Raw genomic sequence first — 12,297 nt, 5'->3', positions numbered from 1 at the left:
GTCTGGGGTCGGTAGGGGGGCAAACCCCCCCCCTCCCCCCCCCCAACGTTGGGGGGGGGGGGGGGGGGTGTGTCACAGAGACCCCCCCTTGGTGACACCGTGAGGACGGTGTTGTGAAGGATGTGCCCAACGATTCCTATCTTACTGGGGTGAGGGCACTGTCATTTCTCGAGCACAGGAGGTGTGGGACAGAGGGGGTTTGTCCCAAGCTGTGTGTCCCCCCCCGGGGGGTCCCCTTTCTCCCCCTAAAATGAGAGAGTGCCCTGGTGTCGCTCCCCCGGACGGACAATCTCTGGCTTCCCTTGGGTTGCTGTAGGTGAAAACGCGAAACATCCTGCTGCTTGACAGGTATTTCCAGCTGAATTATTTATTCATGCCTTCTCCGAAGGAAGTTCTTAAATAGAGGCTGCAGGAATTGCCGGGGAAGGAGGGATCACTTTCCCCGTGTGCAGCTCCCAGTGGGTGCTGATTTACTGGGACTGGGGCAGGAGACAGGATCGCTGGGGTTCGTGGCAGTGAGCCCCAAGTTCTCCTTGTTTCACCTGTAACTGCTCTGCTTTTTTTTTTTTTCTGAATTCTTACAGTTTTCCATTTTATTTTTATACCTGGATGATCTAGCACTTCCATTTTCATTCTCAAACTGCTGCCTTCTCTTTCTTTTTTTTTTTTTTTTTTCATTTCGATCCCGTATTACTTACATTTTTGGTCACTAGTAGTGGAACGGCTGAGAAAGAGTGTACAAACGGAATGAAATTAGTTTAATTATGCTGATAGCCTGGATTTACCGTAGCTAAAAAGAGTCAAAATGTCAAAGCGTTGAACTTCAAGGGGTAAAAAATTCTGCTTCTGAAGTCCAGAAGCACAAAAAAGCCCCACGGTGTGTCTTTCTGAGTGTCTGAAACGAAATGGGATCAAGAACTTGACCGTACCGTACAGAATGTTCCGCGTTTAGCGGTAGTTTGGACAGAGAGTCTGCTCTGCTTTCCTTTTATCAGCTCTATCTGGCAAACGCCTTTTTGTAATGCTGCTCTTTTCATGCTTGTGGAAGCCTGGGCGTTACTGCAAAAGAGGGAGGCAGGAATTTATGAAGGAGTAGCTCTTATAAAACTATGAAAACTGTAGGGAGACAGTTGTGGAACTGGAAGGGGGCGATCTGGGGGGCTCTGAACCTGTGCTGGGTTACTGGCTCTGGGCTAGTAAATGACCTTCTCCAGCTTCCCTCACCCTCCCGCCTGTTGCTCCCTCTCTAAAGGGATAACGTTTACAAATTAAAGGAGGTTGTTTAGGATACACGGGCTGACAAATGTTGCCTAAAAGTTAGATAAGTTATGCGTGGAGGTAGTACTCACTTCCTGAAAATACAGCTATGCGAAGTCTAATGTTGTAATTGCTTTAATTTTAGAAATAGCAGCTGTAAGATTACACTACTTTGTTTTTTTTTTTTTCCTTCCCCCAGATAGTGTTCTGTTCCCTCTTAATGAGAGATTCAAGGAGACTTAAGGAGGCTTTTTTGTCTTTATGTTGCTGGTTGTATAATGTTCTGTTGACTTTTTCCTGAGTTTAGTAAATTGATACTATAATAATGCAGTTTAACAAATCAGAAAAGGAATTGGATGAGAATTTTTTTTTAATTAAACAGGAAGGATAAATGAAAAATTAGTAAGTGAACTGTAAAATCAGTGTTTCTCAATAGTAAACACCTTTCCAGGTGAGCAAGATTTCAGGACTCTGAATTCTATTAATTAATGTTTAAATTTTAAACACAAAAAGCATTTTACAAACGTATGGACACTTCCATGTGGACAAGAATTTTTTTTTTAATTAAACAGGAAGGATAAATGAAAAATTAGTAAGTGAACTGTAAAATCAGTGTTTCTCAATAGTAAAGACCTTCCCAGGTGAGCAAGGTTTCAGGACTCTGAATTCTATTAATTAATGTTTAAATTTTAAACACAAAAAGCATTTTACAAACGTATGGACACTTCCATGTGGACATTTTTTAATGGTAGTTTTCTGTAATGCTTTTCTTCTCGAAAATGTTGACAAGATCCTGTGTTTTCTGACCACTCTGTTGTCCATAGTGGTGGGTAATTTGGCGCTGCTAGATTGCTTTAAACCTGGTTTGCATAACTTTAAGCAAATGATAATTTTTTTTTCTTAAAAGCCAAACAAAACCTCGAAATAAATCTTGACGAGGGGGAAAAAAAGCATTTTTTTTCAAGGCTTTTCCCAGAAAAAGCCCAAGCTTGTGCAACTTTCCCTGAAAAAAAAAAAAAGAAATATTCTGCAAAGTTGTAAGTAGTGTGGAACAAGTGAATAGAATGGATTTGCTTTAGAAAATTTGCTGTAGCATCTGTAGTAATCTGAATTCTTAAAGCTACAGGTAACATAAAAATGTGGTTAAACTGAAGAAATAATAAGCAATGATCAGTTGTTCTCCAAACACTGGGGAACACAGAACTTGCATTAAGAGTAGAAAAGCAGGTAAAAAGTAGAACCAAGGAAGTACAGTTAAAAATGCACAGAAGATATGTCGTTGCTGGACAAAGTGTTAGATGATTAAGGCCTTTCCCTCAAGTCACAGATAACAAGTATTTACGTCTTAAACTCAAAAGATTGACTTTATCTTGAACTCATAATGCTGACACTAATTACTACTGTTTTACCTTTCCCCTCCTTTCAGTTTTAATACCAGGGTACTTCCACCCCTCAATTACCACTGGACATTAGTTAAACAGTTTTGCCAAACACGTCTGTGAGAATAGGGTTAGTTTTGCATTTTATCACCAAAATAACCTCTGGGTTTGCCTTCAAAGTTAGACATGTGAGATTTGTACATGTAGATATTTAAATCTGATTAAATACAGAGCTAATGTAATTAAAGACACAGCTTTAGTAAGGGGTGTAGAATGTTAGCCTTCATCATGCAGTTGTGTTATCAGGATGGGGTTTTTTTTTTTTTGCCCTTGAAAGCTGCCTGTTGGTGGGCTGCCGTCAAAACACACACACACACACATCAAAATAAAAAGTGCTGCTTGAAAGGTCTTGTTACAGAGTATTTTTCAAAATGTATGTCTAAACAGGCATTTTGTAAATTAATTGTGCTAGATGACAATGCAGAATTCACGTGCAAAACACGAGCCAGTAGCAATACAAAAGCTTCCCTGGAGTTTCACTCCAGGGTTTTCAGCCAGTGGGGTAGGGGATGGGGAAAATGTGTGCAAGCCACCGAAATCTCAAGAAAAATTACATGTAATTACATTAGAAGAAAATATGCACTGGATATGCCCGCTTTTGGTTGAACTTCCTTGGTTTTATTCTTTTTCTCTTCTATTCTCTTCTACCTCTTTATCTTTTCCAGTCTCAGTGGAAGTTCTGTGTTTCCAGCTGTTCTCAGAACAATTGCTTGCCCTTTCTTCGGTATCAGCAGCACTTTTATTTAATAATTTGAAAATAATTTTCACTTTGTTTATTTGACAGCTTTGTCCAGGAAAAAGTTCTAAACTGTTTTTTATATATCTTCCAAAAAAGCCCCAACAAACCCAACCTTGAGTGAGGAAAGGTTTTAGTCAACTGGAACTTCCATGGTGGTACACTTGTTCTGTGCTGTTAAACGTCACACAGGGTGCTATTATTTGTGTTATTTCAAATAAAACATTTAATAAAAGGAAAAATTAGTGTTTACTTTATATAGCCAGTTCTGGGATACAAACACAATGAAATTATTGGTAGGTAGGAACAACTTGAACTGTTTAGTGGTGCCATTGGTGAAATACTGTTGAAGATAAAGATCTCAATCATTTTTTTTTAAAGCTGAAAAATGCAAGTATGGTAACTGAGACTGAGTAGAGGGTAAAAAGTGTTTCCCCTGCCCACGAAGAGGTGGTTAGTCCTTTACATAACCTTCAATTATCAGTCTGTGCTGATATGTGGCATATTAGTTTTGGCATACAGCCAAGCTACAGTAAAATAAGAGAAATGTAAAATTTGTAGTTATTTTACCAAGATGAGTTAGTTTAATCTTGGGGCTTTTCTTAATAAACTTTTCAAGTGAGCTGAATATCAAGTGAAGTTTAAAATTTATAGTCTTTGAGTCAGTGGAGATAAATAAACCCAAAGCTTTGGCTTTGGGCTCTGAGGAGTCTCACTTGCTTGTTTTTGTATCTGCTTGTGTAAATAGAGTTTTGGGAAACACTTTCCTGTGCAGCAGCTGCACAATTTTTGAGCTGGAATGGAAGAATTCAATTCCCAAAGAGAAAGTAGCAGCAGACAGGTTTACCCAGACAGGTGTCCCCGAGTGTTATCCTCAGACCTTTCTTCTAAATAGACCAACTATGTAGCTAAAACGTAGAAAACCATAAATGCTTTCAACCTGTCGCATTGAACGTTGCTATTTCATGAATATGTGTGTGATTTAAATCAGGAAAATAAGAGCAGGCAGGTAGTTCTTGTAAAGAACAGTTATTCCTGTTGATTGTAAATATTTTTTGCTCCGAGTTTGATAACATCCTGTGCTTGCTTTTAGGCCTTAGACATTCAGGCTCTTAGAAGGGGAAAAGAGAAAAGAATAGATTTGCAAAAGCCAGGGAATGTTGTCGTCTTAAGCTGCTCCCTTGGAAAGCTCTGTGAGTTTGTAATTAATAAGCTAAAGCAGCTTAGCTCCAACAATTTGTGAAACTCGGCGATCAAGCACTTTCTTTAATTGTTTGCTCAAATTCTCCTGAGCTAAGACGTTCGGACTAAAGGATCTTCACTGTGTATGGTACAGGTATAGGCTGTACTGGTAGATACTCCCAGAGATGACATGATTAAATTACCCTCGTTAATATGAAAGAGAAGGCACAACTTCCTTTGAACTTGCCCATAGTTATGGCTGCGTTCAACAAATACCCATGGGTTGGGTGGGATGATGTGTCTTCTACGTAGCCTGGGTTCACAGCTGAGAGATGAGCTTTTGGGCAGTTTTCAGGCTAAAGTTCCTGCTGGGGCAGAGGGGAAGAGGACGACAAAGGTCTTTTACTCAGGACTTGGAGCCCAAAATTGTGTCCATCTCACGTGGATCTGAAGTAGCGGTGGGCTGTGACAGAACTGTCAGCTCTGGGTTGCCTTTCTGCCTTTTGAATGGAGGAGGAGGCACTATTACACATTGATTGAAACCTCTTATAACTTCATTTACAAAAAAGAAATGAAAAGGAAGTAAACAGGTTAAATGTTTTAAAATAAGAAGAGCCAGTAAGCAATATTTTGTGATGGAATGAAGGTCAGGTAACTTGTCTTCTGCCTGCTTTGGATAGTTGAGGGCTTTCAAAGGTGTTTTGGAATCTGTGCCAGCCTTTGCTTTGCTTTTTCTTTGGTTTTGTTTGTTTTTCCTCTGAGGTGACCTTAATCACTGGAATGAAAAGCAGGTATCAAGGTGGAGTGAGAGGGGAAGAAGAGGGGGAACCCCATCATTGGCCTTCCTGTGTTAGAAAAGAGAGGACAGGTGGTAGAGCAGGAATTGCTAATTTTTGATAATTAATCATCTGAGAATACCATTCATTCTTTCATGTACAGTGTTACAAAATAACTGTTTCTCCTTGGATGATTACAAATGCAAAGTTGTTTGTCATCTTTTTCATTCAACTTAGTTAAAAATGCTGCTTTGATCAGCCTCAAGAAAAATAAATCCTGTGGAGTATAGCAAATACTGTCTCTCGAAGTCTGCTGGAATAAAATGCTTCACAGAATTTGATACTACTTGTTCTCATAGATTTATTTATTTCTTCTTGAGTAGCTATTGGTGGCCAATAATGAGAAGGGAACTGAGTGGATTGAAGTTTCCTTAGTTAGAAATGTTCTCCCTGTCGTATTTTGGGATATGGATTTGATGAGGATTTAAATCTTGTCACAGTTTGCAGCTTCTAACGCTTTGCCCCTTTTCTTTCCAAAGGGCAAACTGGCAGAATACAGCATTTTTTTCTTGGTTATCAACCTTTGGAATGGTTTTTATAAGGATAAGAAATTCGGTGGTAAACATATGGTTGCCCTCATTGTGCCAGCTCTTGCTATTATCTTAAATTCATTTCTTTAACTGAAGCGGTTCTAATAATGCCGGACTCTTGTCCTTAAAAGAGAAAATTATTTGTGTGTGACTCTTTAATGCTGTGTGAGGCTTGTGCTGGGTGTCATTATGTTCACGGACTACGTTTATAAAGCAGATGGGTAGCCATCAGTTTCAATTTAGTCTTCATTAGTGGATTTCACTTAATTTGCTTTAAAATGACAGGTTCGTTGTAAAAAAATTAGATTATCAGGCAAAAAGCTTTTCAGGCTGTGGAGTACAGAGGGGTTTGTGTGTGGAGTTATTGCTTTATCTTTAATTATACTGTAGCTCTGATTTCAGGTTGATCTTGTCTCTTTAGTGAGCTTAGGTCAAGCATGTTATTCCCTTTAGAAGAGGACTGTGTTGCTTTGACCTTCCAGTCAAATATTTTAGAACATCTTGGGGCATGTGAAGATAATACTTTGTTTTGCACTGAGGAATCCCACTCGCCCCGATCTGTAACGTAATGAAATTTTTAAATGCTTAGAGGAACTAAAGATTACTGTTGGAAACTTATTTGTAAGTAGCTTGTTAAAAGATTCATTGGGTTGCCTTTTGGTTCCTTTAAAAAGGCAGAAATGTACAAAATGCCTGACATCCAGGACTTGAAGTATGGATTGGTCTGGGAAAACAACGTTAGAACTGGGTTGCCAGATGTTAACGTGTTTTATTAGAAATGAGGAGGAGGAGACTAATCTGCTTCTGCCTTCTCAGTGCAGATTGAAAACCTGATATTCAGCCAAAAATAGATAAAACTGAAAAACAATTCTTCAAATTCAAATCCTGGTATTATTTTTTTATGGACAGAGTGTTTTGTAAAGCTGTTTTGTTACGTGTCCTGCTGAAGCTTTAATTGGGTGCATCAAGTCAATTATCTTTCTTTCCTCCTCTGGGCCTTGATTAAATCTTACCATAAGAACTTTGATTAGCAAAAATTCACCCAGGGTTGTGATAATCAAGTATCTGGATGGCTTGTGAGTTCGGGAGTCTGGGCCAAATGATTTTACCTGAGTAATGGGATGTACTCTGCAGGGGCTTTCTTGAATGATTGATTAGGAAACAAAGGATTTTTATTTTTTCTTAATTCATAGGAACTGTCTCTTTCATCTTCTCTTTAAATTTAAGTAGCAAGATGGACAGTAGCAGGTAATTATTTTCTTAAATGCCACAGGATTTAACTTTATCTTGTTTCTCTTCTATTTGAGAGTTTTTGGTGTTTAAAGTTAGGTTTCTGATTAGATAGTAACATGCAATCAGTTCCATCAATATTTACACTGTTAAAAATGTTGGGGCTTTTTTCTCTAGAGGAGTTTTCTTTGAAAAGCAGGACTGTCTACCCAGTGATTAGAACTTCATGTCACAGAGTCGAACTTTATCTTGTTTCTCTTCTATTTGAGAGCTTTTTGGTGTTGAAAGTTAGGTTTCTGATTAGAAAGTAACACAACTTTATCTTGTTTCTCTTCTATTTGAGAGTTTTTGGTGTTTAAAGTTAGGTTTCTGATTAGATAGTAACATGCAATCAGTTCCATCAATATTTACACTGTTAAAAATGTTGGGGCTTTTTTCTCTAGAGGAGTTTTCTTTGAAAAGCAGGACTGTCTACCCAGTGATTAGAACTTCATGTCACAGAGTCGCAGAATGGTGGTGGGGGTTGGAAGGGACCTCTGGAGATCACCCAGTCCAACCCCCTGCCAGAGCAGGGTCACCCAGAGCAGGTCCCACAGGAACGTGTCCAGGTGGGTTTGAATGTCTCCAGAGAAGGAGACTCCACCACCTCTCTGGGCAGCCTCTGCCAGGGCTCTGCCACCCTCACAGGAAAGAAGTTCCTCCTCATGTTGAGGGGGAATTCGCTGTGTTCCAGCTTGTTTCAGTTACCTCTTGTCCACCACTGAGAAGAGCCTGACCCCATGCTCTTGACACCCACCCTTTAATATTGCTCAGCATTGATGAGGTCCCCCCTTGGTCTTCTCCAGACTAGAAAGACCTAGGTCTCTCAGCTTTTTGTTATCAGAGAGGTGCTCCATCTCCTTGATCATCTCTGTAGCCTCTGCTGTCCCCTCTCCAGCAGTTCCCTGTCCTTCTGGAACTGGGGAGCCCAGAACTGGACCCAGTGCTCCAGATGGGGCCTCCCCAGGGCAGAGCAGAGGGGCAGGATGACCTCCCTCCACCTGCTGGTCACACTCTTCCTGATGCCCCCCTGGATGCCATTGGCCTTCTTGGCCACGGGGGCACATTGTTGGCTCATGGTCAACTTCTCCATCAGGACTCCAAGGTCTCTCTCTACAGAGCTGCTCTCCAGCAGGTCAGCCCCAGCCTGTACCCAAGTATCTCAAATTCTGGGTTTGAGATTGCTTTTCAGTAAGAAACGTGTGAATGAAAGAACCAAATACTGAAAATAGAGTTGTTACTGGCCTTAACTCTCTCAGGTTAGTGTGTTGTACTGGCGAACTGGTAACAGCTTTGCTGCTGGAAAACCTGGTGGTGGTGTCACAACAGTGTTCCTGCAGCCTCTGAACCACTTCTGTTCTGGTACAGGGTTGCTGTTTGCCCCCATTGAGGGAAGGAGCACTTGGATTAAAAAAAATATATATATATTTGTCTCCTGCATGTAAAAATTTCTTCAAAACAGAAAGGATGGGTTTTTTGTGACACATTTTATAACTTGAATTGGGGAGGAGGTGACAGCCTGGAGGTCATAAGTGAAATGGAGGTTCTTTGCCAGGACTTCATGGTGGGGCTGGTGGTGCTCTTGTGCTAACACAGGTTGCTGGCTGCATTGCAATCTTTGGGTGTGAAAGAGAATCATTAGTAGTTACTGAAGAAATATTGCAAGGTCTCCCCAGGATGCAGCAGCTTTACCAGAATAAAATGAAAGAGTGGAACCCCTGTGGGATTAATTTTTAACTTTGAACTATTTATAGGTTAATTTTTCCTCCTCTTTGATCTCCAAGCCAGATTAAGATTTGAGTTTACAATGTCTAGGAAGGCTTGGCCTTGGAAGGCTGCTTCTTTCTTCCAGCGTGGCAACAAAGAAAAGAGAAATTGAGTGCATGGAAATAGAAGGTTTCTAGCAAAATTCAAGTGCAGATGTTTTGGACATCCATGCTGTTCCATCTTCAGTTCCTTCACATCCCTGGGATACTGCCTGACCCAGCATGGCTCTGCCACTCCAGGTGAAAAGGCCACCACATTCCAGCTTAATTGCCCATTAACGGTTTGTGTCAGGGGTAAGAGAAAGGTATGGTGATGGAACATTTCCTCCGGCAGAAATGAAAGGAAGCTCTTTGCCCATTTTCCACTTTTTGCTCTACTGGAAGAGAAATATTGCTTTTCCCCAGCTGACTCCTACCGACCTCTTGCCATTGCACTTTATATATCCTGGTACTGAATCTCCTCTTGGTTTAGTGAGCTCAGCTTTTCTCTCTCTTCCTTTCTTTCTCTAAGAAAAGAAAAAAAAAGAGTTTCTAAAATAAACTTTGAAGTCTGTATGAAAGGTTGTTTGTAGGTAAAGTATTTGATTTAGATACCCCATCATTTAGTTTCCCCATTTAAGATACTACACGTTTAGGACATTGCGTGTCTCATGCAGCATTTCTTGAAACACCAAAAAGTAGAATATTCAAGAATTGCAAAGGTAAGGCAGTTGAATATATGCGTTGATCTTTTGTCAATTTGATTTCCTTCGTATCGTTTCCCTTTATAAAGTTGGCATTTTCAGCTCTGAGAAGATAATAAGCCAGGAGCATGGGCACACAGTCAAACTTCATTGGATTATGGTGTTAATATTTTACTGCTAATCACCAGAGCCAATGTAACAGTGGATGTATGCTCTGCCCACTCATAGTATGTCATCATATTTCACGTTTTGAAATATAATACATTACCAATATTCACTGGCTTTGTTGCTCTCAGCTACATGTGCATCATTGGTACTTGGTAGTGACCCCTAGAGCTCCTGGTGCCTCCCTTTTTCCCTGCACACAGGGGTTTGTTTGAATACAGCTTAGTTAAACTTTAACTGTCTGGGCTGCAGTTTTCCAAGGGGGGTGTCAAAGCTGCTGTCAGAGTTCTGACAATGGGCTTAGAACTTGAAATAGACACTGGCTATTGTGATACTGCTTTTTAAAGGCCTTGAGAGAGGTAATTTTCACATACCCACAAGAGCTAGGTAAGATTTCATAGCAGGGGAGGAAAATACCTTTGTTGCTTTGTGGGGTTTTCTGGTTCAAGTTTGTCTATGTGGCTGTCCATGGGTTTGAGCCTTGTTTGGGGTAGAATCAGAAAAAAGATGCCTGGTTTGGGGAATGTGGTGATGACATTGTCATATATGCTTTAGGAATATAGGATATTGCCTCTTGAGGTAGCTGGCAGGGACATGGGACCAGTGAAATAATTCTGGTTTTGTTAATAAACATTTATGTGTTCTTCACTGTGAGGGTGGTGGAGCACTGGAACAGGTTGCCCAGGGAGGTGGTTGAGGCCCCTTCCCTGGAGATATTCAAGGTGAGGCTCGACGAGGCCCTGGGCAACCTGGTCTAGTTGGGGGTGTCCCTGCTGACTGCGGGGGGGTCGGACTAGATGGCCTTTGGAGGTCCCTTCCGGCCTGGACAACTCTATGATTCTGTGTTATATATGAAATCTAGCTCAGTGCTGCACAGTAACCAAACTATGTGATTCTAGAAGGTTTTCCTGGTTTGAGAATCTGAAATACTGAGGTTCTGAAATTCTCCTGTTGCCAACCTCCAAATCCCTTCCTGTCCTAAATTCCTCCCCTCTCCTTTTCACATCCTGCATCCTTTTATATGCTTCTGCCCTGCCTTCTGCTGCTTTATGACTCACCAGGAACCATCACAAGGGAGAATTCCACTGTGGCACATGAGCTGGTACCACGCTGGTTCCAGAGTTGGCCAAGTCAGATGTGTGCCAGTTTGGAGAGAGAAGAACATGTATTTTTGCTTGGCAAAGGTGCTAGAAGCTCCTGGCTTCAGATATATATAACTTGAACTATGCTGGACAGACAGGGAGTGCAGTCTGTCAGGATTGAAACGATACAGGATTTTGGGAGCTGTCTGGGGAGCCAGCAGGAATGTGACTCCACTGACACCCAGTTAATTTTGTGTTCTTTGAGAAGTCTTAAGAGCTTGACACTTTTTTTGGGAATCTGGGGAGGATAAAGGAGGGATTGCAGGAATCCTATTGACAGAATTAGCAACAGAGTGGGAGCCCTTGCTGTCAGTGTGGCTCAACTACTCCAGTAAACTTTCTTTGGCAACTGGTGTTTGCATTGGTGTTAAGCTGCGTTCTTTGATTTCATCCTTGACTCATCCTCTCCTGTAGGGGCAGGTGAATGAAGTAATCTCAGTTCCAAAGACTTTGACCTTTTTGAAGCTGCTGGTGTAAACTACTGGTTGTGTCACTGCTCTTGTGCAGCTGGTTACTCCTTGGGCTCAAGGGTTGGTGATCCCAGGCTGGGTTTCTGATCCTCCGGGTACTGAATTGGTGTTTTGTCAATATGATACTTTTTAGTTTTGATTCACTTGGAAGCTGAGTTAGTGTTTAAGCATAAAATCCTCTCTGAAAAATAAGGAAAAGATAGAATTCAGATTGCCTGTGTATCCTTCGTGTGATTCCCCCCTTGTGTTAATAACTCTGTGACTGCAGGCTGTGTTTTCTTGTACATTCTCTTTTAATATAAAGTGCACAAGCTTCTGTATGAAATAGAAAAAAAAGACTCCTGATAATTAAGAGTGTTGAAGGGCTGTGAGTTTCTTGAAGAAAATTTACTAATTTCCAATGGCGAGCTGTGTCAATATGGAAAAATATAGGAAACGTATGGCTGCATGAGGAGCTGCTCAGTGACTTGAAGATTGAAAAGGCTTTTTCCAAAAGGGAATAGTGAAAAATATGTATTTACTGCCAAAGCTCAAAACGAAAGAAGGGACAAGCATACATGAGTGAAATCTGTCCAGGGTGCATTGTTTTAAACTAGCAAGTTTGAAAAGCTTTAGGAAAGGTGGTTTGTTTTGTTGTTTTTTTTTCCTAAATCACTAGAAAGATGAAGAAAGGGATGAGCTTGTGAATGGAAAACGAAAGCAAAGAATAGATGACACAGATCCTTAAATTAACAATGAGGCAGTAAATTGTGCCAAACAAAAAGGATGGATTCAATACCTTTTAGGCACACGACACTATGTCAGTCACTAGGATTCAGCTGT

At 40.8% G+C, this 12,297-nt stretch overlaps 1 protein-coding gene across 4 annotated transcripts in view; it reads left to right on the top strand.

Annotated features, from left to right (window-relative positions):
• Positions 1 to 244: 244 nt before the first annotated feature.
• UBE2W (ubiquitin conjugating enzyme E2W (putative)) overlaps positions 245 to 12,297 on the top strand; it is a 33,916-nt gene continuing 21,863 nt past the window's right edge. For 2 of the 4 annotated variants that reach the window (XR_001413158.1, XM_014951935.1), the window contains exon 1: positions 11,000 to 11,047. Coding sequence is in view for 1 of the 4 variants with exons in the window: in XM_014951935.1 (XP_014807421.1) it covers positions 11,027 to 11,047 (21 nt within the window). In the remaining 3 variants the exon portion in view is untranslated. Of the gene's footprint in view, positions 349 to 10,150; positions 10,251 to 10,999; positions 11,048 to 12,297 lie in introns of those variants that run through there. The other 2 variants (XM_014951938.1, XM_014951937.1) reach the window with 2 other exon arrangements.

Source organism: Calidris pugnax, unplaced genomic scaffold (genome assembly GCF_001431845.1).
Source record: "Calidris pugnax isolate Ruff unplaced genomic scaffold, ASM143184v1 scaffold61, whole genome shotgun sequence".
In the NCBI taxonomy this organism is placed as follows: Eukaryota; Metazoa; Chordata; class Aves; order Charadriiformes; family Scolopacidae; genus Calidris; species Calidris pugnax.
This window is presented reverse-complemented; position numbering and strand designations above follow the sequence as displayed.